The sequence below is a fragment of the Sceloporus occidentalis genome, unplaced genomic scaffold, assembly GCF_023333645.1.
Source record: "Sceloporus occidentalis isolate IW3139 unplaced genomic scaffold, rSceOcc1.0.p SCAF_2, whole genome shotgun sequence".
In the NCBI taxonomy this organism is placed as follows: domain Eukaryota; kingdom Metazoa; phylum Chordata; class Lepidosauria; order Squamata; family Phrynosomatidae; genus Sceloporus; species Sceloporus occidentalis.
Window position 1 is genome coordinate 233,545,202 of NW_028316982.1, and position 27,607 is coordinate 233,572,808.

Sequence of the window (27,607 nt, forward strand, 5' to 3'; positions counted from 1 at the left end):
TAAATGAACGTTTGGAATCTACTGGGTCCTGACTTTGCAGTCTTAATTATGTTCATACTGATGCTCTTTATACTGGTCAAAGACCGAATAAATTTTATTACATTACTGATGCTCTTTTTCAAGGCACAGTCACCAACAGAGAGTTAAAAATGATACATTTATTATTCAGAAAAGAAAAATGCACAAATGTAATTTAGCCAGGTTCCTGAAAGTCTGGTACACAAACACATACTTCGTGGAGCATCAGTATAGCGGTACAATTGTGGAAGACATTTGTGTACAATAGGAGTCCCAAATGGAAATAAAGGCAATATTCAGATCACATAACTAGATATTCTGAACTTTTTAGACTGAGATTTTAGCCACTTCATCTTCCTGAAGTGAAGAGTGTATTGTTTTGTACTATATTTTAATGGTGTAATTATTTTAAATTTACATTTAAATATTATAATTTATTGTGCTTTTCAGTGAAACCTTTAAAATTTGGTTGCAATCTGCCTTGCATCTTCCTCCTGGGAGAGATATAGGATATAAATCAAGCTGAGTGGGTGTTGGCTCCATATTGCTGCTTCCCTACATTAGACTCTGAGCTATAGCAGCTCTGTATCCTCCATCTCACACTCTCCTGGCAATGGGCACCGGAAATTCACTTTTGTTTTACCATTTCCTCTGAAATCTTGTTGGTCCCTGTTCCTTTTCCTGGCTCAGCTCTGAGCAAAGATTTTGGCTAGCTGGCCATGATATTACCCTCTTATTTATATGTTGATTGTTTTAATATGTGTATATCTTATTTCACCTTTTAAATTGAGGTGCGTTTTAACTGATGTTGTTTGTCTGTTTATTATTATTGTTCCCCACTTTGATCCATGGGGAGAAATGGGTAGGCAATAATAATGATAACGATAATAATTACCATTTACACCAAAGCACCACTCTTATGCTCTTTCCGCCTTTTTTCTCTTCTCATCTGCACTGTTCTGTAGGGAAAAGATACATACCTGGAGACATAGCATCAATATTGGTGCATATTTATATATGTAATTCTTGGACCAGGAATGTTTCTGTGTTCCAGGCTTGAAGTGAAGGTTGTTGAGAATCACTAGTTAGAGTTGGCTTGCCACACTTTCTTTCATCCTTGGAAAAATAACCCAAAGTGTTAAGTCAAAAAACATGAAAAGAATAGGGATAGGTACATGTGAAATGAAAACAGCTTGCACAAGTAAACAAAAATATTCTGTGCTTGCTAGAGATCAGTTGAAAAGGTCTTCCATAATGTATTCAGAGATTATTTTTTTCTTTCACTGACTTCTTCTTTTTTCTTCTTCTTTCTATTTTGCTGTCCAAATCTATTGATCTATTCTTTTCAAATATCCTGTGGGTAGCAGGTGAGACAGGCTACTCTGTTTCTTCCCCTGTGCTTTGTTCTTCACATGTAGTTGGTAAGGGATTGTGGAGGCAGCTACTGTTTGTTGTAAGCAGGCACATGCAGCTACAATAGGATTGGGTACAGCAGATTCCTCTTCCTTCTAGCAAAATGTTCATTGCCTTGCTTTCTTCAGACAGACTGCTGCAACCCAGCACTGATGGTTGTTTTGCTACATCATCCTCCCACTGACAATACACTACTACTAAAAACTTCCAGCTAAGCAGAGCAACGGTGGGAGGGTGGGATTGTAGGTGGGCAGGCAGGAAAAGACTGTAAAAAAAAAGAGCTTCTTTGTTAGAGACTTCGTTAACTGAAGTATGCCTGTACAACTATTTTATCTATAGCTTCTTAATGGAAAACTTGTAGAAATAAAAGAGATGGATGAAGCAGTGGAAAAACATGGAAGCCTGACTAGTAGAAGATGCCTGTAGCCCCCTTGCCTCAGTAAAAATTGGGTGGATGAAGCAAGTCAAGTGCATTAAAAAACAATCAGAGACTGGAAAATTCACGACTGATCATGCTGTCAGGACTCCTTGGAGCTGTAGTCCAAACATGTGTTCCAAGTTCTGGAAAGCCTTGCCTAGAAGCACCCACAGATAAGATCAGTTCTTTAAAACCCTCTGAAATAGTTAACAGAGTAAATTCAGTCGTCTACTTCAGTCCTCAAGCCTTTCAGCCATGGGTTATTTACAAAACGTAAATATGCACTGCCCATAAGCAACAGCTGAAAGATGGGAATCCTTAATCTTAATTTCAGTAAAGGAAAGGCTAGTAACTGAATGGTATAGCAGTGGCCTTGCATACAGAAAGCCTCAGCTCTGGTTCCCAGTGGTATGAGGAAATCTCCAGTCTGAAATCCCAGAGAACCACTACCAGCTATTGTAAATAACTGCTAAATGGTTCACTGTTTTGACTCAGTGGCTTACTATGTTCCATGGATTGTTACAATAGGGTAAATGAATTCATATGTATAATATGGGGCTAAATCTACTTTAGAAATATATATGGGAATGAGAAATGCTATAATCTGAAATGTATCTCCAATTAGGCCTAAATCATAGAACCATAGAGTTGGAAGAGACCACAAGGGCCATCCAATCCAACCCCCTGCCATGCAGGAAACCTCAAAGCATTCCTGACAGATGGCCATCCGGTTTGGTTAGTAAATTGAATTGCTATAATGCAACTACTTCATTCACTATCCTATTTTTAATACATATGCTGCCATAATTCTAGCAATACAATTAAATTAAGAGAGTACAGTTAAAATAATACCATCAAATGCAATCAAAATAATACAGTTAAATATGTTTGAAATGCTGCTATTAAATCCAATTAAAAACAATAAGCTGAAACATACTTTTGATATCATACAATTGAAATAATAGGCTAAGACAATTTGATATGAAGGAGCTTTATGAATAGAGTACAAGCGGAGATCATGATTCTGTTAAATGTGTTATAGATTAACATGTCCTTGCTCACGTTTATCAGTTAGCATGCTTGTCTAGAAGTGGTTTAGATCATTTCTTGGTTGAATAGCTAAAAAAATACCAACCCCTCAGTCTAAACTCTCAGGCCAACAGGTGTTCACACAGAACAAGAAAAATGGAAAGGTCTTTTCCCTCTTTACCTGATATCTGATAGTTGTCCCCCCGACACACAGACGTTTCTAATGACTTTTTTTTTTTAAAAAAAGAGGAAATTCTTGATCAAATGAAATCCATGAGACACAAACTCATTCTTTCCATTTCCCTTGCATCCCATGTGAATGCACTCTCTTCCCTGTACGTTCAGTTCCAGAAGCTCAGAGAAACCAAATATCCGTCTAGCATGACATCCAATGCCAAGTCATAATTAGGAAGGACAAAAAGACAGCTGCTTTGCTTATTTTTTTTAATCAGGGTTTGACACCATCAGTGATTACTGGACTTTAAACGATTTAGCAAAGATTAGGCTTTTCATTACTTTTGCAGGGATCAGTGCAGATAAAGGGCCAATTACTTACATTTCTAAAGGCTGAGGCAGGCATAGTGCAGGATTTATGCACTGCCATGAGTAATAGCTAAGAAGATCATTGGTAACAGCACAAGAAGAGAGTTCAGTTTTCATGAACTTCAGTGAAGCCAAGAGACATATGGATCAACAGTTGAATGTCTTTTCTGAAGCATGGAAGCATGTGGTTTTGCTTTGATTAAATGGCTTGTTCTCTTCCATTTAGCTGATAGGAGGTACCTGTTACATTGGACTATGGAAACCAGTGGTTATGAGGTGTGGGTATGGATACATTCTCTCACTCCTGTACTATCCATTTCTTAATTATGAAAATTGGAACAAATGGAGTAATGCAGAACAATATTTAGAAATATACCAATAATTGTTAGTTAAATCAAATGAATGACACAATCAATACTGATGCTAAATAACTCATATTTATCCTCCATAAAGATTATGAAGCTTATGAATTCTATTATTATTATGAATCTCCAGCATTCTATATCAACTTACATACAAGGATTGTTGTGGAAAAATGGAGTCCCACTTATATAAACCAGCAAAATCAAGATTTCCTTTTTGTAGTGTGTGTGTGTGTGAATATTTTCGAACTGTGGTTGGTTGAATCCATGGATGCAGAATCCATGGATACAGAGGACTGACTGTAAAATAGTCATAGAATCATAGAATCATAGAGTTGGAAGAGACCGCACGGGCCATCCAGTCCAACCCCCTGCCATGCAGGAAATCCAAATCAAAGCATCCCCAGCAGATGGCCATCTAGCCTCTGCTTAAAGGCCTCCACTTTAGTCACTTTAATTCATTTACAATACACATACCAGAATGCTTAAATCTGTTGTTCTATAATGCAAACACACAGTACTAGCACTCAACCCCTTTAACCATAAAATTGACTAAAACCAATTACCTTTATGTGGCAAAAGATATGATGCTATCCTTTACTATATTACAGTGTTAATGAATTATGCCTTAGTTATAGGCATAATTGTAGAATGTCTTGCCAATAGTCCAGACCTGGCTGTTCTTTCTGCCTCTTGTTACTGTTTGTCACTTTCATCACTGTACAGTTCACAGATAGTTTACAATAAAGAGCCATGCACAATTGCAGTTTGTGGTTGCAACAAACATAAAAATTGTAAGAAAAGCCTTTCTAAGGGTTCATCAGTATTCTGTTTGCTACAGAATACTTATGTATTAAACCTTTTCCTAAAGTTGTTGCTTAGAAGCTGACATTCAAAGTACAGTACATGTATGTACTACATAGATATAGGTGTTTGCTACCACCTTTATTGCTTTGGTTCCATTATGTGAAATATGGAATATTGAAATGTGCAGTTTTGTGAGGCGCTTGGCATTCTCTGTTGTTGTTGTTGTTGTTGTTGTTGTTGTTGTTGTTGTTGTTGTGTGCCTTTAAGTCATTTCTGACTTATGGACCCTAAAGCAAAGCTATCATGGGGGTTTCTAGGCAGATTTGAGAGAGCTCTGTATATGTAATTCTAGCAGAGCATCTGGAATATCTCAATCCAGAACATCTCATTTTGGCAGCCAAAATAGTACCATACTGTTGTAAATGTGTATTGCAGATACATTCTCACTGACAGATTTCTTCTGAACCATGGAGACTCATTGTGTTGTGGAACTGGCTGAATTAGGTTACCATTGATAGATCTCTTCTGCATAAAATGCTTCTAAAGCCAGAATCTGGAGAGAGAGAGAGAGAGAGAGAGAGAGAGAGAGAGAGAGAACACCTTTCCTCCATTCTTGGCCATACATAATTCTATAAAATCTCAACCATGTACCCTCTTCTTAATTTTTCTACTCTCCACAAAGTGGATTGTATTGGATTGTAAAAAAAAAAATCGGTATACATGTAAATATTTTCTCAAAAGATTCAAACAATCTGTTGCCAGACTGAGCTTTGGGTTCATGATGAATTTTTCAAACAACCCTTCTGTGGTCTCCAAGTGTATTTTGGAGCAAGCAATGATGGCCAGGATGGATGTGTAAACAAGTCCTTAAACAAACAAGCTTCATTTATATACCGCTTCATAGTGCCTAAGCAGTGTCTAAGCCAGGGGTAGGCAACCTTTTTGAGCCGGGGGCCGGGTTGCTGTCCCTCAGACAACTGGGGGGCCGAAGCCAAAAAATAAATAATTAAATAATTTTTTAAAAAATTAAATATATAAATAAACCAGGACAAATGTAGGACAACATTTTCAAATAGAAGACACTTTTTTTAAAAAAATGGAGGACACGTGAAAAAATTTGCTGATTTTTAAAAAGATGTTAATATAAATGCATGTTTCTGAGGCTTCTATAGACAATTGCCCCCCAAAGGCCCCGGTGGCAATTGGCGGCGGGACCAGGCTGGAGCCGGTCCCAAGGCCTTGCCGGGCCGCATCCGGCCCACGGGCCGCAGGTTGCCTACCCCTGGTCTAAGCGGTTTACAATTGTAAGCTAATTTGCCCCCAACAATCTGGGTACTCATTTTAGCGACCTCGGAAGGATGCAAGCCTGAGTCGAGCTTGAGCTCTTTTGCTGGTCTTGAACTCGCAACCTTATGGTTTTTGAGTGAGTGGCTGCAGTATAGGCATTTAACCACAGCACCACCAGGTTCTGAGTGTAAGGTAAACAGAAAGTATTGGAACAGATTTAAGAAAACAAGATCACATAGAAGTTTTCTTTTCTTTGCCCTCTCAGAACTAGTTAATTAGGTTCAAACACTTGAAACTTTCACAAATTGTTTTCTGTTGTTACACAGTCACAAAAGTAGGGTTTGACGATGACGACGTTGAGACTTATACAGCAAAACCTAAGTAAATGGGAAAATGTGTTCTTGCATCCGGAAAGACCCATATATCCCCACAAATGGCTTTTGCATGTGCTTCTCTCTCTGCCTTTCAGGAGGAATTTGCATTTGGACAGACCAGCTTTCCAGCCATTGTTTCAGTGGAGACATTAAACCATTTTCATTAATGGAGATATAGTTCTTGAGCGGAATAATTAGACCCTCCTCAAAAAGATAAAAGCGTAGTGATTTGAATGGAAGATTCGTCTCCTGAGATAACCAATTGCCTAATCAGGCTGCCTCCCACCTGACAGTCAGTAATTAGGAAATGGTTGTGTGTATATGTTAAAACCTTGACACACAGGTGTCATCATCTTATTGGGACAGAGCAGAGGAAAGAACAAGTCTGTGGCAAAAGGCTGTGAGGAGCACGTTGGCTCCATTGTAACTAATTAATTGGTTTAGGTTTAGACCTGTGTGAGTTGTTGTTGCTTTCTTTTTTCTAAAAGTCACCTGAGAAGTTCCTGACATTAAAGCCACCATGACCGATTTGAGCTGCAAGAAACATAGTGACTGCAGTGTCTCCCGGCTGCTCAACGTGGTGGAGAATGAGCTCCAGGCTGGGCGAGACAAAGGAGACCCCACTGAGAAACAGCTCCAGGTGGTCTTGGAGGATGCTGCTCTCTGGCAGAGGTTCAGAGAAGTTACTAATGAGATGATTGTCACAAAGAATGGCCGGTAAGTATGACCTTCTCATTCCAGGAAGCAAGGGATGAAGAGAACTGTGCGTGGGACAGTTAAGTAGAACTGCATTTAAGTTAGTCAGTAATCCATGCGAGATATTTGCCTGCTCAAGCACCATTGAAGTGAATGGGGGATGCACATAGAGGTGTTGCACTACTCCCAGCCATTTGAGCGGAGCATGTGCAAGATGCCTTCTCAGGAGATTGTGCCCATATACTTTGTTTCTGTGTGCATGTGCAAATAGTTTTATCCTTTCCAATATTAAGAATTTCTGTAGGCTTAGGAAGAAATAAAATATCTGAGTGATGTCTATGCAGTTGTGGATATGAATGCGGTACATGTGCTCAAAAAGTAAATAGCTAAAGCAAGACAATATTTTTCCTTTTGGCCAATGTTTGCTGATAAGAATGCACAGGTTTGACACATGCATAGAGCTTTTTCTGAAAGAGTCTTAGGAGGGCTTAACTGAGGATGATGAATTTTCTTAACATTATCTCTGCATACTCTATGGGTTAACTTGATGAATGTACAGAGATCACTTAACTTTTTATTTCAATTTGTATTCTGCTTTCCAGATCAAAACAGACCCCACCTTGAGACACTTACTGCGTAATTAACATCAAAATACAAATTACCAAGCCTAATAGTGCGAATAAAATAAAATAAAAAGTACTTAATATGACATAGCTTGGTGTATTCCAGTCATTTTGTGAGCAACCCTGATCAGTGATAGGTTCTTAAGGTATTATACAGGGATGGGTGTTCTTTTATCACACATGTCAGGATATGCACATCACATCATGTACAGACATATATCAATTTGCAAATATTTTGAGTAAAGTGCACAACTCTTCCATTTTGAATGTCAAGATATTTGTACAAACACTTTCAACCTGTATTGGATAGATTTGGGATAACCTAGGTTAGTTCTGCCATATGCAATGTATGAATATATTGCCTGTTTTCTCTCAGTACAGTGAGACACAGCACCATGTCTATAGCTTATAACGTCAGTCATTAGTTTCATATCGTTTATTATTACATGACAAATGGGGCAAAGGGAGGGTGAATGTTAATTGTGTGAATTTAAAGTGTGTGTTCTTTATTATATAAATAGCTGAGCCTAGGAAAGTTTCTTTTGGGGACTACATTTCCTAGAATCTTCCAGTGAAAGTGGCCTACTTTTGGGAGTTATAATTTCCCAAAAAAGTAACATTCCCATGCTTTGCATTCAGCTATGTGTTTGATATATGACCTTCTGCTTTGATAAACATTTGCCATAGGGATCTCTGAGCCACCTTAGGAATTGTGGTATAGGTTTTTTTTTGGGGGGGGGGGCATATTAACTCTCTTTCTCCTTGCTACAACCTGGACAGAAAACAACTTCTCCAAATTTATTTGCCTTCCAAGGGAAGTCTCCACAAGCACCAATGAGGACTTTACTTGAAATGCAGGTTTCTGGGGACTAGAGAGGAAAAACTCCCTGCTTCCCGCCATTCCCAAGTCTAGAGGGTACTTAGGTTTCCATTGAGAGAACAGAAAGATGTGCTTTCGGTTGAAAACTAATTATACTACCCACCCCTGACATCAAAGTTCAAGGAATTGTGGTTTGTTTAGTCAATGATTTTAAGACAAGGTAAAGTTCCAAATGGAGAGCCAGTGTTGTGTAGTTGTTTAAGTGTTGGACTCTGGAAATCAGGGTTCGAATTCTCACTGAAATCTTGCAAAAACAAAAACAAACCACAAACAAACCCTGTGATGAGTTCATTTTAGAGTTGACATATGTTGGAAATTACCTGAAAGCACACCACAACAAGGTTCAAACCAGGATTGGACATCATGTGGCCCAGGTGGTACATGCACACCAGGACTTTCTTTGTACCACTCATCACTCAGTTTTTTTTAAATTGGAAGAATCACATCCTAGAAATGTCAGAGGAACATAGTTCTCTACTAGAACAAGGTGTGCAGGTATCCCCCTTTCACGTCTAGTTTTAGCAAAAGAAGATCTCTTTTAATATAAGTGTTATTTAAAATAAAAGTAAAAGTAACATTCTGGTCACTTTCATCCTCATTAGGAGAGGCTGGTTTGGTCTGCAGTAGGTATAGGATGTGTGGAAAATGCTCCCTGGATCCTCCAGAGTTGTAGATCCTTAAGTACCTATGCATACCCTGTGATGTATTTTGGGGTCCTCATATTTTCATATGTCATGTCTGGGTATAGCATGTTTTTGAGAGATTGGTGACCTTTCAGCAACACTAGGCCAGGTTCGCAGGAAAAAAAGGATTGTTTCCCAAGACATACATACATCCTGGTAAACAAAACCATCAGATCTAAAGTGCTCCTCCCCCCCATGTAATTTGCATTTCCTCTCAAAACTTTAAACAAAGGATCTGTTCACACATAAAGCAGTAAGCCAGTCTCCCTCTCCTATCCCATGTTGCGTCCCCAGCCAAACTTCTGCATCCATCCATGTCAGGGATATCTTGATCACTGTTTTTGTTACAGTAAAGTTAAAGAGATCAACCAATCTGGAATCCCATTGTTGATTCCTGGAACAAGTCATTCAATTTTTGTTACCTGGCTAGATAGCCCATCACCTAGGGCTAGTTTTAAGATATAAATATGGCTTCAAAACCTAACCTCTGTGCACACAGCCCAACTTCACACACCAGCACTCTGCATGTTCTGTGTTGCCCTTGGACCTCCCAGTTTTAGGCACTTGAGCTTCTTCTGAGCCACAGTCTTCTCATTGGATAGGTAATATAACTCCACTGCCATTCTGAAAACTCTGCTATTCCCTTTCCATATTTACATTTTAGTTAGCTCTGAGTGCTGTATTTGTGAGAATTGCTATTTTGTGTGTGTGATTGCACTCTGCATATTTTCTAAATAAATAAAACCATCTTACTTCACTCCAAAACTGGAGTCCTCCCACGTAGCTTTATATTGTGTGTGTGTGTGTGTGTGTATGCTGTCCAAAGGATATCCAAGCCTCGTGCAAAGCTAATTTCTCCAACATTTGAAGTATCGCTGACAATTGGTGGGAGTACCCTGTCCCACCCCATAAATATCCATAAGTTGGAAATGACCTGAAGGTACACAACAACAACAACAACAACAACAACAACTGTTCTTTGGGTAACACTGCCACCATTTAAACAAACCACAGTTGTTTGTGCTCAGATATCACAGAGCAGTGTTGTCTGATCCATTTTGATTACTTATTTCTTTGGTGAAGACATGGAGAAGATGAACGAAATATACTTCAGCTTGTTCTTGTAGCTGAAAACCTTGTTTCCCATAATTTCCAAACCAGGGCTGGGATTTTTTCTCACCTTCATCAGCTACTGATATGGAGCAAGGATGGGAAAATGCATACAATGATGATGTCATATGGTTGGAGTACTAAAACAGAATGGGAAGAGGGTTAAACCAGAGTGTGGAAAGGTTACTTTTTTGGGCTACAGTTCTCAGAATACAGTCTGTGAATTCTGGAAGTTCTAACCAAGCAAACCCTGTCAGAACTCACAATATGGTGGACATATTTCATAGAATCTCTGTGACAACATTTTCTTTTGCTTTCATTTGTTCTCTCAGTTGACAAAGCTCTAGAGGATGTGGTATCTGTATATGGATGTTTGTTGTTTTTGTGTACCTTCAAGTAATTTCCAACTTATACCTGGAACAATGGATGCAAGCTCCAGGAAAAGAGATTCCACCTCAACATTAGGACGAACTTCTTGACAGTAAGGGCTGTTCGACAGTGGAACACACTCCCTCAGAGTGTGGTGGAGTCTCCTTCCTTGGAGGTCTTTAAGCAGAGGCTGGATGGCCATCTGTCGGGGATGCTTTGATTGAGATTTCCTGCATGGCAGGGGGTTGGACTGGATGGCCCTTGCGGTTTCCTCCAACTCTATGATTCTATGATTATGGCTACCCTAAGGCAGTATCATGGTTTTTAAATTTTTGGCAAGATTTATTCAGAGGGGTTTTTGTCTTTATCTTCTTCTGAGGCAGAGTGTGTGACTTGCCCAGGGTCACCCAATGGATTTCCATGGCCAATGTAAACTCTGATCTCCAGCAAAAATACTATGCTGAAAAAAATGTTGATTTGTATGCAATTAATGGTCACTGAGCTCTTTAAAAAATGAAAGAGCCTCTTCCAAATGCATCTGAGGAAGTCTACGAAAGCTCATGATGCCAACTTCTTTCTTTAGTTAGTCTCAAAGGTGCTACAAGATTTCTCTACATACTGATTCTATACACTAACATGGCTATATCTTTGAACTCTTTCAAAAAGTAGTCTGTAACTCCTGTTCCATGTACCACTGTCCATTCTTTGAATGCCTCAAAGTGAAACAGGACTATGCCTACCCATTTAACCCCTTGACTTCTATGGACTAATTCAGAATCAGTCTGCTAAGCATGAAGACTAAAACCCAAGTTAAGATTAAAAAATCTAACTATTCATGCTTCCCACCTTTTATTGGAAACACACACATTTCCCCAAATTTGGGGGAAAACATAGTTTGGGATTTTTAGTCTGAATGGAATGGAATTTCAGACATAATAGTGCCTTTTTTAAAAAATGGTGTCTACCAAAAATACATGTTTGTGATATATGCTTATAAAGAAATTCAGCCAGAAATTCAATTATTACTTTTTATTTCTTGGTGGAATTGGATACCATTTCCTCATATAGCTGCTCATTCTAAGCCTGTCAAGTTTGAGATGAAAAGATGAAGGGAACTTTACTGTGTAGGATCAGTCTTTTACAGTATAGAGTATTCTGTGTTTTTTTTTTTAACCCCAAATTTAGTTGTCCCCCAGGTTCCCAATACACCATTGTTCTGAACATGACAAATGTCATAGTAGTGTCTCTAAGTAATAAACACACCAAGTTACAACAGGATAGCATAGGTGTTATGTAAGAAAATTTTGTGAGCCAGTGTGGCATAGTGGTTTGAGTGCTAGATTGCAACTCTGGAGATCAAGGTTTGATACCTCAGTCAGCCATGAAACTTACTGTGTGACCTTTGGCAAGTATCATGCTCTCAGACTGACTCTGCAACCTCTGATGTTTCCATTCACCCTTGACTGGTCTCTTTCATCCTGTAATTCTTTGACTTTATGTATTTGTTCTGTTTATATCCCACCTTTCTTCCAACAAACTCAAGGAAACATACATGACTTTGGTCCTTCCCTTCCCCTGTCATCTAAACAACAATCATGGAAATAAGATTAGCTTGAAAGAGACAGACAGTGTGTGTGTGTGTGTTTGGGGCTTTCTTTTGTACTTGTCTTAGTGTTCTTTTATTAATTTGTCAGCTGTTTCAGTGCTCTACTTTATTGGAAAGTTGGGGTTAAATTTACACAAACAAACAAACAAACAAACAAGTTTTAAAACAAATTCCAAAATGTTGACATTTTGTGTCAGTATTTTATTTTGCTGAAAAAACTTGAAAACATCTCTTGGGGCTCATTTACATTATACAAATATACTAGCACAAATTTAGTGCTCCATCCCACTTTAACTACCATGCCAACTGCCTATGGAAACCTGAAGTATGTAGTCTGGTGAGGCTCAGTCTTTGACTGAGAATTCAAAATCTCCTTCCTTGAAAGGCAAATCCCAGGATTCCATAAGATGTTGCTAGTTATTGTGGAATCATAGTGCTATAATTGTATGAATAGGCCCTTTAAAGTTTCTCTGCCTCATTGAAATTAGGAAGACAGGCCCTGCAATCATTCCATGGGAATGAGTGGCAATAATGCTGTGGCATAACACTTCCTATTGAAATCTTGAAATCTATCTATTTCAATCCTCAGACTGTACCAGTCTGGGGAAATCTAGCTTGAAATCAGGCTTGAAATCTGTCTATTTAGACCTCCATCCCACTTTAACTACCATGATTTAATTACCATGGCAATTGCCTATGGAAACCTGGAATATGTAGTCTGATGAGGCTCAGACTTAGATTTCAAGCCAGATTTCCCCAAACTGGTGCAGTCTGAGGACTGTAGACTCCGGTTCTCATCTGCCGTGGAGAGTCGATGGTCATCAGATGCATGATATAATCACATAAAAGTTGGAATCCTATTGGTTAGTCCCAACTAGAATAGACCATTGAATCAACTGTTGAATAGTGAGCCAACAGATTGATAAATTCCATTGATTTATGGGTGTATGCTAGTTGCTAGGTGTAGAAATACTATGCTAGGTGTAAATATAGGTTTTAGGCCAAAGTCTCTTGAACAAAGGCCCCATACAGACATGCCAAAATAAAGCTGCTTCGGGTCACTTTAGAGTTATGCTGTTTAAATGATGCATGCGTCCTAAGAGTCCAGAAGCCGTGTCAAAGCCACAATCCAGTCCTAAGGACAGGAGTGCAGCTTTGGCACAGCTTCCAGACTCTTAGGATGCATGCAACATTTAAACAGCATACCTCCAAAGTGACCCAAAGCAGTTTTATTTTGGCAGTCTATATGGGGCCAAAGTCTCTTGAACATACACACCTATTGAACAGCACTAAGCAAAACTATCCATTACATTAAGAGCAGAAAGTATACTTTGATAGCAAGGCATGCTAGGTTCATTACATAATCAGTGCAAAATAGAGAAGTACATCTCCCAGTATTTTCTAGGCAGCATGGCTGTTAGTCAGGCTGACTGGGGGATTCTGTGAGCTGTATTTGAAAAGTAACTCTCCTAACTCTGCTTGATTTATGGAGTGATGCTATTGAATTATTGAATGAATGAATGAATGATTTATTGAATTAGTCTACAGACCATTTCAAACCCTATTGAATTGATATATTCAAATTAATAATGTCTAGTTTTAGAATGATTCCATTCTCAGTCAGTTTCTCATGTCTTGTTTCTCTTTCAGACGGATGTTTCCTGTTTTAAAGATCAGTGTCTCAGGTTTAGACCCTAATGCCATGTATTCCTTTCTTCTGGATTTTGCTCCAACTGACAGCCACCGCTGGAAGTATGTGAATGGAGAATGGGTACCAGCTGGAAAGCCAGAGCCATCAAATCACAGTTGTGTCTATATCCATCCTGACTCTCCCAACTTTGGGGCCCATTGGATGAAGGCTGTGGTGTCTTTTAGCAAGGTGAAGCTCACCAACAAGTTGAATGGCAATGGGCAGGTATGGTGCCATCATGCTTCGTACATCCTTCTTGGCTTGAATCACTGGCTTGTACCAATCAAGGAATATCAAGGGTGCATTTATGTAATTAGATGGGCCCTTAGAGACCTCTTCACCCACAGATGCCAATTATTCCATGGAGTCCAAATGTAAACAGGAATAAACAGGTCTTAATTGGAGCTTTCAGATTTTAATGGACTCCTTGATGTTAAGGGAGACAGAGTGTGCTGTGGTTCAACCATCAGGGATTTCTTCCCCCCCACCTCATAGTTTGCCTTGTGTGTTGAGGTTTTTACACAGGACTTCAGAGCAGGGGAAAATGATTGTGATATTAAGGTTTTGTTTTCTCCCCCATGCCGTTTGGTGCGTAAGTGGAATGTTGGCAATAGTCAAGCACTCGAATAAAAGGCTTCTCCTAAATGAAATAATTACCGTGCTTGCTTCTGCTTCATGATAATTATCAATATTCTATTGAATCATCTTTGGCCTTTGGAATAATAATAAAAAGCATCTACCTGTACCAGAAAATAAGTGGCATTCTCTCCGAGACCCTTAAAAATGCAAAGAGGAAAGTTGGCTTTGTTGGGTTGTTTGTTTAATATCCATCTAAGGAACAACAATGTTACACGCTGCCTTTGACTTGCTTTTTTAAAAATGAAAAACTCATACATTGTAACAACCTGTCAGCAAACCCATTAGCAAGTAAAGAACAAACTTTTCAATCGTCTGTTTAATTTACATCAACACTGGTCTGTTGGTCGCCATTTCTGTGCTGTCCTGGCCACATGAATATAGACTTCTAAGCATTTTGTGAAGGAGGAGATGATTGTCAGCATTACATTAAATAGAGAAATGTAGGGCATTCTGTGCTGCTGGTTCAGATGTAAAGTGAAGATATGCCAACATTGTTCAGACATGCAAAACAGCTTGGAGATCTTGAGCTAAGACCCTGTGATGGCATAGATGGTATAAACAGGAGGGAAAAGGCAACAAATGCAGTGTTGCAGAAAGAAGGAAGGAAGAAATGAAGGAAGAAGAAGACAATGTCATCATTGCCATCATCATTGGGAGTGGTGTACTATTGGCTCTGAGTAGTCTATTTCTTTTTCCAAGTAGCCTCAGAGTCAAGTAGGAAGGCTTGGCTTGGACAATGGATTAGCTTGTGGCACAGGCAGTTTTCCCTGCCAGCCTTCCCAAAGCACCACTCAAACAAAACCTGCCTTACAGGATTGTTATGGTGATTAACAGGGAGAGAGAAGCCATGTGAATTTCACATCTATATTTGTATTTCAGTACAAATAAGAAGCATGTACAAACACTGCTAGTCATATCAGAGTCCTTTTGTTGGCTATCAGTCCTTCAATAATGGCAAAAAGCTACAGAGCCATGAAAATACCACAGTAAACTCATGAGAGTGACAGAATCTGATTTATTGAGCAAGATTCAGAGGAAAGTAGGAAAAAGTAGCAGTAATTGAATGGATGTACATGGAGGGGATGGAACATTGTCTAACCTCCTACAGAGATATAGAATAAATATTTTATTATAAACGGAAAACAGTCTACTGATTTTCATCGATTTGACTGTTCATCAAAATGTATGGTACATGAGAAGCACCTCAATGCTAGGATTGTTAATTCCAGTTAAGGTACAGATAAATGTTTGTACATTATATACGTATTTCCATTCCCTCTCACCCACTATTGCATCCTTCCACCTCAAACAAGTATATCATTATCTGTTAACTGAGGCAACTTTCCATGCATCTGTTCAAGTGGGCTGCAGTTTGCAAAGGCTTATGCTAAATAAAATAGCCAACAACTACAGCATTATTTTTGCTCATTTTTTCAAGTTGGTGAACAAACTGTTGCTGCTTGAGGAAGCCTAAATTTGTCTTGCCTCTGATTTGTCTTTCTCATGTACTGGACTCATGTTCTAAAAGTGAAGCATTTTTCATCTGTCCCAATCACTTTAGCTTTGCCTAAATTTAAACAGGTTGGTCTCTCCTTTAAGGTCCCATTAACTAGATTTAGTCACAATGCTTTTTTGTTGAACCCAGATAATTATCTCTGCCTGTCTCTCTCCTCTTTTCTCACTGCAGATTATGCTGAATTCACTACATAAATATGAGCCACAAGTTCATATTGTTCGTGTCGGAGGCCCACACAGGATGGTAATGAATTGTTCCTTTCCTGAGACTCAGTTCATTGCTGTGACTGCTTACCAAAATGAAGAGGTATGTGGGAATAAAAATCACTTTGTGGAGCACCTAAAAACAGTGGTTTGTCTTCCTACTTTAACACCAATATTAGTATTAAACATATGCATTTCTAATTGGTTGATTGTTTATTTTAATCCAACTACTAAGTCACCTTGGGTTTTTTTTTAATATAAATGTAGAATATATACTGTATCTTGATAAATAAACAGATAAGAAAAATCTCATTGGCTGCTGAGAAAGAGACTTTTAGTGGGAGATTTTCCCAGATTTAATTTTTTTTTAAAAAACTGCTTTTAATATGAGACTCCATTTAATAATATACACTGTTGTATTTTTAGCTTTACTTATGTTTTAACAATGCTAATAGCTGTCTTGGATCCCAGTACTAGGAGAATGGTAGGATATAAATAACATATCCCCTCCAACTATTCCAGTTTGGCAAGGACAGTCCTGATACTCCTCCTTCTTCCTATTAATTCATCTACTTTTAAAACGCCTCCATTTTCTTTTCCTCCTCCCACTTTCCTCTTTTGTTCTGAGAGTGCACAATTGCTACAGAATTGAAAGTACAAACATAGTTTGCACCCAACTCAGCAGGTGGGAAAGGAGAGGAGCGGGTGGAAGCTTGCCCTTCTTCCCTGCCAACTCAGGCAATGGCAAACTGCTTGCAGTCAACCCCAGCTTGTGTGTTCTTTCTCATTAATAATTCTTGCCCTTTTAACCAGAGTCTGATGTTGCTTGGAAACATGTGCCTCAGTTTTAATTTGTGAAATGTTGAAAGGTCTGATGAATAAAATAGAATAGAAAGAATAGAATAGAGCAGTCATTAAAATGAGGACATAAAGTTCATGTTTTTCCTGCTTCCATAATTGGATGGTCCATTATCTGAAAATCCAGCCTTTCATGGGACATTTTTAAATCCAATCCTGTATTTTCAATATATAGTATAGTTGTAGTTTTTTCTCATCCATAATGAAAAATGATGTCCAATGTACAGATATATCTCATCAAGAAAATGATCAACAACCCCCAAATTTTTCACACTTTCAGATTTTTTTGTGTGCAAAAAAGGCATTTGTAAATTCATTTTTTTGCACACACAAAAATATTGAACTACAAAATTGTGTGACGTGTCCTTTTTTTTTTTGGAAAAGGCACAAAACCTCCAATAATGTCATCCAGTGGGGAGAAATGGTTTGAAATGATCCATTTTTGCATGCAAGAACAAAGTAAGCAAAGAATGGCATTCCTAACATATATGTAGACAGATGCAGATACTGCAGTGGCTTATAGAAATAATACAGTGGCTTATAAGAAGGATTTTTTCCCAATTTACACATTAGTGATTAAACTGTCCTGTTTTAAGTGTCAGTTGGTTTAACATAGAATCATAGAATCATACAGTTGGAAGAAACCACAAGGGCTATTCCGTCCAATCCCATTCTGCCATGCAGGAACTCCCATATTTTTAGGTATTGAATTATTTTATTGCTTTTAATTGTTTTAAACTGTTCCAGTTGATTTTATTCTATGCTGCCCTGAGAGTCTCAAATATATATATGTTCAGTTATAAATATTTAAATAAGTAAATAAAATATTACTCACTGATGGTATAACATTGCTATGCAATTGAGAGAATCCTAGATTCTAATCAGGCAACTGTGATCTTTTATTTACAGTACTTTGTTTTTCTCATCTGCTACCATGTTTACTTGTCTGTAGGCATTCTGGATGCCTTTAAATATCTCTATGGTTCAACAATGTACAGAAGAAAATTTTATTTTACTAGCCAAGCTGAGACATAAAATCTGTACATACAGAATTTTTCCTCTGAGCAGCAAAATAAAAGCTGTTGCCTTTAGAACAGGATAGGGCCTAAGTACTCTAAAGGCACCAGATCCTACCTGATCCTGGGAGCTAAGCAGGGTCAGTGCTGGTTAGTACTTGGATAGGAGACTGCCAGTTAATACCAGGTGCTGTATGCTATATTTCAGAGGAAGGAATTGGCAAAATCACCTCTGAATATTTCTTGCCTAAGAAAACTAGGAAACAGTTGAGACTGACATAAACCAACAGGTGATTTGAAGGCATGCACTCAGAGAGAGAGAGAGAGAGAGAGAGAGAGAGAGAGATCTGGGCATCCCTTCAGTGTGGTAAACCCTAGAACTGTAAGATTACAAAAGATGCTACAAATCCGATGCACTAAACCAAAAGGCGTATCTGGTCCAGCATTCTGTTCCCACAGTGGCCAATCACATTCTCTTGGGAAATCCACAAGAACTAGGACATTAGTTCAATAATTCATCTGTGTTCCACTCAGAGCTCCATAAAGGACCATCTAAGTTGGTCTGAGGGCCATTTTGCTTCTTCAAGGACCTGCTGCAGACCACACCAGTCCCCTTAAATAAAACTGGAAGTGGTCAGAAGTCCAGTTCCAGTTTCGTAAAGTAAAAACCAACAAGAACCTTTAAGAGAATTGGAGACAAAACAAGGCATATGATTTGGGAGACACATGATTTCCTCCCTGATTTAGAAGCATATCACCTCAGATTCTGGAGGTACTGTATAGCCATCATGAGAAATGGTTGAGAGCCTTATCCTGCACAAAATGCTCTTATCACATCTTCAGCCATCCATGTTGATGGGCATTACCAAATCTTGTTATAGAAAATGCCATGACTTACCTATGCACTGAGTGAAGAAGTACTTTCTTTCATCTATCCTGCCTTTCCCATTAAGATTTATTGGAGTCTACTATTAAAAAAAGCCAGCCTGGTGTAGCAGTTTCAGTGATAGACTAGGATTGTAAGAGACCAGGGTTCAAACAGAACTAAAATTTACCTGTTCTAGAAAATGTTGCTCTTCATATGATTGTGTTAATAGCATCTTTTTCCTTTTCCTCCTCCTCCTCCTCTTCCTCCTCCTTTTCTTCTTTTGTAAAACTCAAGATAACAGCTCTGAAAATCAAATACAATCCATTTGCCAAAGCCTTTCTGGATGCAAAAGAAAGGTGAGTTGGTTGTTTAATAAGTCTCATGTTATCTTCTACATTTATGATGCTGGGCTGAAAGTAAGGAGACACATACTCTTCATCTCCCATTCTTGTTGTCTGAAGTATTAAGCATTAGTAAACATTAGGAATGAGTAAAAATTACCTTGGTTAATTTTTAATAAGCATTTTCTACAATTAATACTCTGGCTCATTTTTTATAAAAACCAACCAAAATGTACAAATTTGTTCACAAATTTCAAGTCATTGAGGTTAATTTTTTTAAACGTGTGAGACAGCTAAAACTGCTGTCTCCTTCAAAAAGCTTGGGACACGTTTTCATGGTTTTCTCCTGTTTTATTTTCACAACAACCTTGTAAAGTAGGATAGGCTGAGAAAGTGTGACTATTGCAAGACTATTTGTTGAACTTAAAGCCAAATGGGAAGTATCTTGTGTGAGTATAGTTTCACAAGACTCAAAGAAATATCACTGTCTTACAGAAACCACCCCAGGGATGTTTCAGATATTGTTTCTGAGGGTCAACACATGACATATTCTCACTGTAAGTAGTAGCATTAATAATAATAATAATAATAATAATAATAATTCTTATGGCGTTTGATTACTTTGAAGTGATAGTGTTGGATGGATCATCTATGAAAAGACTAACAACCCATCTGCCACAGCTTCTTGTCAGGCAGCTGTTCAGAGATAATACAAAGTGTCACACTTCTAAGATAACTGACCTTCTATATTCAACAGTTTCCAATGGCTACCATTTTGACTTGTAGTCTAAATTCTGATTTCGCTGTTACATCATTTCTCCCTTGCTGGTTCTGCATGGTACGCTGAGTAGAATCTACTTGTTGGTGGATAGCATAAAACAAAAGCAAATAAAGGCTGACTTCCTGTCCTACTACAGAGTTTATATGCTTCTACTTTTTCCATTTTGCACGAAACAATTCTAAAAGACAATGAGTGATAGCTTGATAAATCCTTTGTGTTTGATGTGATAACTGCAGTTCATTAATTCATATTCTTTTTTAATGTTACAACTATTCCTTATTCATTAACTTTCCCCATTTCTTTTTTGGAGACAAAAATTACTTTTGGAAGGCATTTTGAGGGGATTCCCCCTCCCCCCAAATCACAGGGCATTTTCTTATTTTCAAGATCTACCCTACATTTAAAACAACAACAACAACAGCAACAACAACCAAAAACAAAAACAAACCAACAAGTGACATAATGACTTTTTCAAAGGAATATATTTTTGCAAATTATTTGCACGAGGAGCTGCTCATAACAAATTACAGTATTTTTTAAAAATAGTTTTAAAAAGTAACTATAACAATATGACATTGTACTCCTTCAGACGGGACAAATCACTCAGGAGATTGTGACATTTGTTGCTGTAGTTCAGGGGAAGGGGATTATATCCAAATTATGACCTGGATTATTTGTGGCTTTTTTTGAACCAGGTGCAACATTTTAAAACCAGGAGATTATCATATGGGGATGGGACTGGGTCGAGATTGCTCTCTCATCCTTATCTGTCTGTGACTGCAATTGCACAAAAGCTTTTCATACATGTTGTGCTGATCCTGTCATTATCCTGTCATTGAAGTGGAATTGTATTAACATGAACTCACATTAATACAAAATGCTAGGACAATTCCACTTCAATGACGAGCTAATGACAGGATCAGTGCGATGCTATATGAAAGTCTTTTGTGCGATTGCTATCACTTGTGCTTCCTGGATGGGACAATGTCCGGATATGCATGATGTCGTGTGAAAGTCCTTCCTGTGATCATGTGGAAAGGACGGGACAAGGATGAAACAACAATGTCTTTTCTGATAATGTCATCTGATAATCTCCCCACTCTCAAGTAGCGTTCTTTTTCATTCTTTTTCTGCTATGGCTCCTAAAGCTTGGAATGACCTGCCGGAAGAGATTCGCCAATTATCCTCATTGGAGGTTTTAAAAAAGCAACAAAAACCTTTCTCTTCCAGCAGGCCTTCCCTGAGTGATAACCACCCAGAACCAATTCTATTCATCCTTCCTACTATATCTCCTCATCATTCGCGGATTGTAGAATAATCATGTAATGTTGTATTGTATTGTTATATATTTTAATCATGTTTTATGTTAATTTTATAGTTTGGGAGGGAGGGTTGGGTCAGGGTTTTATGGGTTTTATTGTTTTTATATTGTGTATAAACTCTGTTGTTACCCTCCTTGATCCCCAAACTAAAGAGGCGGGATATAAATAAATAAATAATAATAATAATTATGATTATGATTATTATTAATTCTAAGACATAATAGTGGAGGGGGGAGGATAATTCATCTCTCTCTCTCTCTCTCTCTCTCTCTCTCACACACACACACACACTCACACACTTTCTTTTAGAGTTTTAGTGACTTATTGGATCAGTGAAAATACACTTTTGCACTACTGCACTGTAAGTTTTAATTTTAAAAAATGAGAGGAGATACTGCCCTTGAAACTATCACAGCAAACTACCGCCCAGATTTAAAAAACAACAACAACTGGTTTTTTGGCTCTCCCTGGTGGAGATTCATGAAATCACTATAAAACTGTCTCTAAAAAAGAATGGAATGAGTAGGCCCTGGTGCAAGAACAACTGGCAAATCCTGACAAAACTCAAAGAGCTATTTCATAAGAATATTTTTTCTCTCTCAATGTCTCTGTAGTGGGTGGCTGGTTGATTTCCAATCCAGATGCAGTGTGTGCAGCTGGAGGTTCCAGCTATCAGTACAGTGGGACGTTTTCTCTGCCTTCTTCCCATTCTCATCATGGTTATGAACACTATTCAGCCCTTCAAGGACACAGAGCTGTTCCCTATCCTCCTTCATATATGCAGAGAGTTCCATCTCCATCAGGCAAGTTCATGCCATTTCCCCCCTCACTTCTTTATGGATCAAGAACATAGGCTAAAAAAAAGCAAAATACAAAATCTTCCATCTCCAAAACCAGGGGTGTTCTTTGTCCCTCAAATGGCAGCCTGTGCTGCATGGGGTTAGGTTGTTCCTGAAGATACAAGTCTGAGTGTACTCTGGATTCAAATGTGAAATTGGGATGCCAAATTTCAGTAGTGGCCAGTTTGTACAGTTAAACTGTGGTCTGTTCCTGGTGATGTCTGATCTTGTCATGAGGTACATACCTTAGTTATATCCTTCTTGAGTTAATGTAACACGTTCTGCATACAGGTTTCCTCTGAAGGATGTTTAGAAACTTCAGATGGTTTAAGTTGCTGTGGCAAGACTATTAATAGGGGCTGGCTACAGAGAATATATCACTGTCTTGTGGCAACAGTTTCATTGGTTGATGGTCTGTTTCTAGGCATACAGGTAATTGAAAGTGCTGGCTATGACCAATAAATGCCTTTAAGTCCAGATTGTCCGAAGAGCTACACTGTGATTCTCCCATATAAGCCTGCATAGGCTTTGAGATTGTCTAGGGAGGTCCTTCTTTTGGTACATTTGGTAAGGATATGAAAAAAAATCTTCTTGCTGGTTGCTCCCAAGAAGAGAGTTGTGAAAATCTTGGGAGCAGCCACTAAGAAGATAGGTATTTACACTGTAATGACCAAAGATTTGCACAGAGATGCCAGGGATTCAACCTAAAATATTTTGCTTGCCGAACATATGCTCTGCTACTAACCTAAATTTCTTCCCTCTTGAGGGATAATTAGACTTTTTAAAAATTACTTTTTGAACTACAGCTCCCAGAATTTCTTAGCCAATTGGCTACAGTGGCTGTGCTGGTGGATTTGAGAATGCTCTAGTGAATAATACGTTATCTGAAATCAGGATGGACGGGTAGCTGTTTTAGCAGGCACCTTAGAATAAGGCAGTCTCAGCATTCTTCCTTTTAAGACACACACCGCTCTTTTTTCAAGCTATCCTGTAATGGAAGTCTTATTCATAAAATGTGCATAGACAATGGATCAGCATTATTTTTGATATATATAAAGAGAGCAAGGAATTTGTGACCTGTGAATGGTCTCAGAGAAGATTATCACATATCGCCTCTAAACGTGTGTGTGTGTGTGTGTGTGTGTGTGTGTGTGTGAAAGCCTGGCATGCTTCCTCAATGTCAAGGAATTGGTGGCTCCCCTCCAGCGTCACTGAATTGTTCAGGGAGAGGGAATTTCCTCTGAACGGAAACTTTGCATTCAGAGGAAATTCCCTCTCCCCGAACAATTCGGCTGACAATTTCCTGACGTTGAGGAAACGTGTCAGGCTTTCACACACATGCGCTTCCTCAATGTTTTAGAGGTGATTTACCATGCTTACCCCACAGTAAGCTCTCGTGTGATAATTTTTAGAGAATGAGCAAGACTGAGACATTAAAGAAAAGCTGCCCTTTTAGTCTTAGACAGCATGTTTTGGATGACAGCTGCCATATTTACCATTTGTCAGGATGGTGATGGCTTCTGAGACTCCACACCCAAATAGCTGGAGCGTCAAAAGCGCCCATCTGTGGTCTAAGGCTTATCTCTTCCTAGTTTCTAATTATTTTAAATTTCATACACAAACTGATTTGTTAGAAACACGTTATCATTGCAAAACTCTCTCTCTTTTTCCTCTGAAAGTGAATTTAATTGACAGCACCAACAGTGATCTTCAGGTATCCTCAGGCCATGAAGGATGGACTTCATTGCCCTCCAGTCACCATGCCAACTTGGTCCCTGTGCCACACAATAGTGGTACTAACTCCCCAGGCCCTAGGTAAGCAAAAATTTGTTTTGCATATTAGCAGCAGCCCCCTCCAGCAATCTTAACATCTAGGAGGGACCACATTACTCCGGTTTTGAGGTCCCTCCACTGGCTGCCTATCAGCTTCCGGGCCCAGTACAAGGTGTTGGTTATTACCTTTAAAGCCCTAAATGGCTTGGGTCCAAGCTATCTCAGGGACCGCCTCCTCCCGCACAATCCTCCCCGTGCTCTCCGGTCCTCTGGGAGGCACTTACTGCAGCCTTTAAAATCTAGGCTTGCAGCGACCTCCCAGAGGGCGTTCTCTGCTGTCGCCCCCAAACTCTGGAACGACCTGCCAGATGAGATCCGTCAGATAACATCATTAGACAGCTTTAAAAAAGCGGTCAAGACGGATCTCTTCCGGCAGGCCTTTCCAGACTAACCATCCCGGCCCAGGTTCCCTGATTCCCTCATTCCTCCCATGGCCCCATCTTAGTGATGGTCGAGGATCAACAGAGGGATATCAGGGTTTTTAGTTTTAATTGCTGTTTTTATGCTGATATTGTGTTTTTAATATGTTATACTGTTTAATATTGTCTTAAGGGGGGGAGGGATAAAGTGTTTTTAATTGTTATATTTTATATTTTACTGTTGTTAACCGCCTGGATTGGTTTTCCACAGGGCGGTATATAAATAAATATTATTATTATTATTAAAAAACTGAAGTGCAACAGCTTCCTTTCAGAATCATTCATTTGGCTTGGGGATCCTAAAGAATAACTCTGCAACATTTATCACCAGAAAACAACAAAAGTCAATTTGTTTTTTAAGTGACTCATTTCTACCACTGTGTCTGCAGGGGAGCAATGATCTGGGGCCCTTTCATGCCATATAGTTATAGCACTTTAATTCCACTCTAGTGCCATGGCTGCATCACATGGAATTCTGGGATTTGTTGGACTTTCTGACAGAGAATTCTAAATGTCCCTCCCTAAACTGCACATCCCATAATTCCATAGAATGCAGCCATGGTACTTAAAGTGCAATCAAAGTACTATAACTGCGCAGTGTGAAAGGGCCCCTGGTCTACACATAGAGCGGAAAGCTGAGGTAATATACTGAGATGGTAGAGTGGGTTGTAGGGAACCAGCATGGTGTAGTGGTTTGTGTTGAACTAGTACTCTGAGAGGCTCTAGGAATGGATATGCACTGGATCTTTGGGCGAGTTACATTCTCTCAACCTAAGAAGAAGCCATTTAAAAACATCCTCTGAATAAAGCTTGTTAAGGAAATCCTATCACGACTGAGAGTTGATTTGAAAGTATAAAACAACAAGAAGAATAGGGTGTAGCTGAAAGATAGAGAATATTATTTATTTTTTAAAATAAAACACAGCCCTTCCATGTGAATCTTGAATTTGCTTTCTGTCTATAGAAGGATTCCTTTCATCCATTTGGGACTAAAATAGTTGGATTTAGACTTAAACATTTTGAGAATTTCACTTGGCCTATGCAAAAAATTCTTCAACTCCTCTCATTATGTATCTGTCCTTGTCTGTGGTGTGACAAACCAAACATTTCTTTTTTTCCCCAGTGAGACACATTTTATTTAATCAACACATATACACACACATACATACATACATACATGTGTGTGTGTGTGTGTGTGTGAGTGCGCGCGCGCACACACACACAAAACTAGAGAAACGGAGAGCTTAGATTGAGATACATCAGAGATACTTCAACTGAAGGATTGAAGTCTTGGTTGCTAAGGGTCCTGGGGAATGAGGGACTCAGACAGTTCCCCTCCCATGGAGAAGGTTGGGGAACTGCTGAGGAGCATGGTCAGACTGGCAACATTTCTGCCTCTTGCAAGTCTAAGCTAATGAACAAAGGAAAGTCCAGGGTTTAAATACATGTTTTGTGCCCTTGGGCAAAAGACCAAAGCACTGATGTGCCCAAATGGCCCTATACCTTTTGATGTGTATCTCTGTACTTTGAAGTCGGTTTTCCAAGGAAAGGAAGGGAGGGTGTGAAGTAGGCCTATTTCTGAAACAAGATGGCAAGATGGATGGGGTTGTTTACTTCTTCCCATGCCAGATTCCATTCCCTTTGTAATATAACTTTCTTGTTTAACACCTCCTTTACATGCACCTGCATGATTTGTGACTGTATTGCCATAAGTTCTAAAACCCACTGTTGATGTGTTCTACACTGACAGGTCTTTTGTACCCCAAAGGTCTCTTGATGTTTTCTGTTACATTTTAAGTTGTAAACATTAACATCACTGTAATTGTTCATATTGTAAAGGACATTTATTGCTCAAAAACAAGGACAGTCTCACCCTTACTGAACGGAAGATCTCATGGACTATTCCACATATCCACATCTGATATTTATATTGCCATGGTTATTTTGTCTACCCAAATTTATGATGTTATAGTGCTTCTATTGTGTGAATGTATGTGTATGATAGCTCCATTATAAGTTTTTTCCCATGTTAAGAAGTTGAAAAGGCTTTCTCAGGGAAAACTAAAAACAGTAATCTAGATTCTTGCTCCAATTTCTATTTGGCTCTAAGTTATTAGGCAAAAATAATTTGGAATCCCTCTAAATTCTCACTTCATTTGGACATTATTGGTCTTTCAAATTAAACTGTTACTGCCATTGCAGGCTTGAAGCTACCTCTCCTCTTTGATATCAATTATTATGGGTATCCCTGTATGACCCTTCTATGTGGAAGCCCATCCATAGCCTCAAGTGGGCAAGTTACATACACATGGCCAGCATTCCTGGAGTCGCCAACCAGGAGATGGCCCCCACAGACAAACCAAACATTTCAATCCACTGTTACTTTTCATGCAGTATCTGTAGCACTACAACTTGTGTTTTTCATTGTTTTGTTACAGTCACTACCCATGCTTGTGGACAGTCAGCAGCAATGCGATTAATGTTGCCAACCTTGCCAATGATGTAAGTAGTAGCCCACCTGGAACATTTCTGAGAAGCAGCATCACTTTGCCTGCCACTTCCTCATCACCTTCAGTTCCTTTGCCAGGAACCATTCCCAACAGTGTGGAAACCACTCTGGACTCTGCTTTTCCAAGATTAACAGAGTCTGCCTGGGCGCCTGTAGCCTCCCATTCATTTTAAAAGAGAAAAGACAAGAACATCCTGTAGCATCCCAAATGGAACTAAAGGATGTGTCTGCATTCAAGCTTGGAACTGTGAATCGATCTAGGACCAACAGAGGAAAGAGAAACAATAGCACCTAAATAAGGAAGCATAGTGGCAGAAGACTTCTGGGTTGCTGTGGTATCTAGTTCTACAGGCACAGAAACAAAATGATTATGTAAAAAGGAAAGATGATTATTTGTCATGTCAAGGAGGACAGGGGAAAAGGCTCTCAGTAAAACACACACATGGCTACTCACTATTTTAGCTTGATTTCACTATATTGTTGGCTGTAGTCATACTTGATAGGCAGTATGATGTAGTGGTTTGGGTATTAGACTAGGATTCTGGAGACCACTCA

The 27,607-nt window shown here is 38.9% G+C and overlaps 1 protein-coding gene across 1 annotated transcript; it reads left to right on the plus strand.

Annotated features, from left to right (window-relative positions):
• Positions 1-6,771: 6,771 nt before the first annotated feature.
• TBX19 (T-box transcription factor 19) lies at positions 6,772-27,259 on the plus strand. Its single transcript, XM_089508167.1, has 8 exons — positions 6,772-6,968; positions 13,869-14,133; positions 16,235-16,369; positions 19,303-19,364; positions 19,845-19,910; positions 22,134-22,255; positions 23,971-24,106; positions 26,982-27,259. The coding sequence occupies exons 1-8, from the start codon at positions 6,772-6,774 to the stop codon at positions 27,223-27,225; spliced, it is 1,227 nt and encodes a 408-aa protein (XP_089364293.1). The 3' UTR covers positions 27,226-27,259.
• Positions 27,260-27,607: the final 348 nt, after the last annotated feature.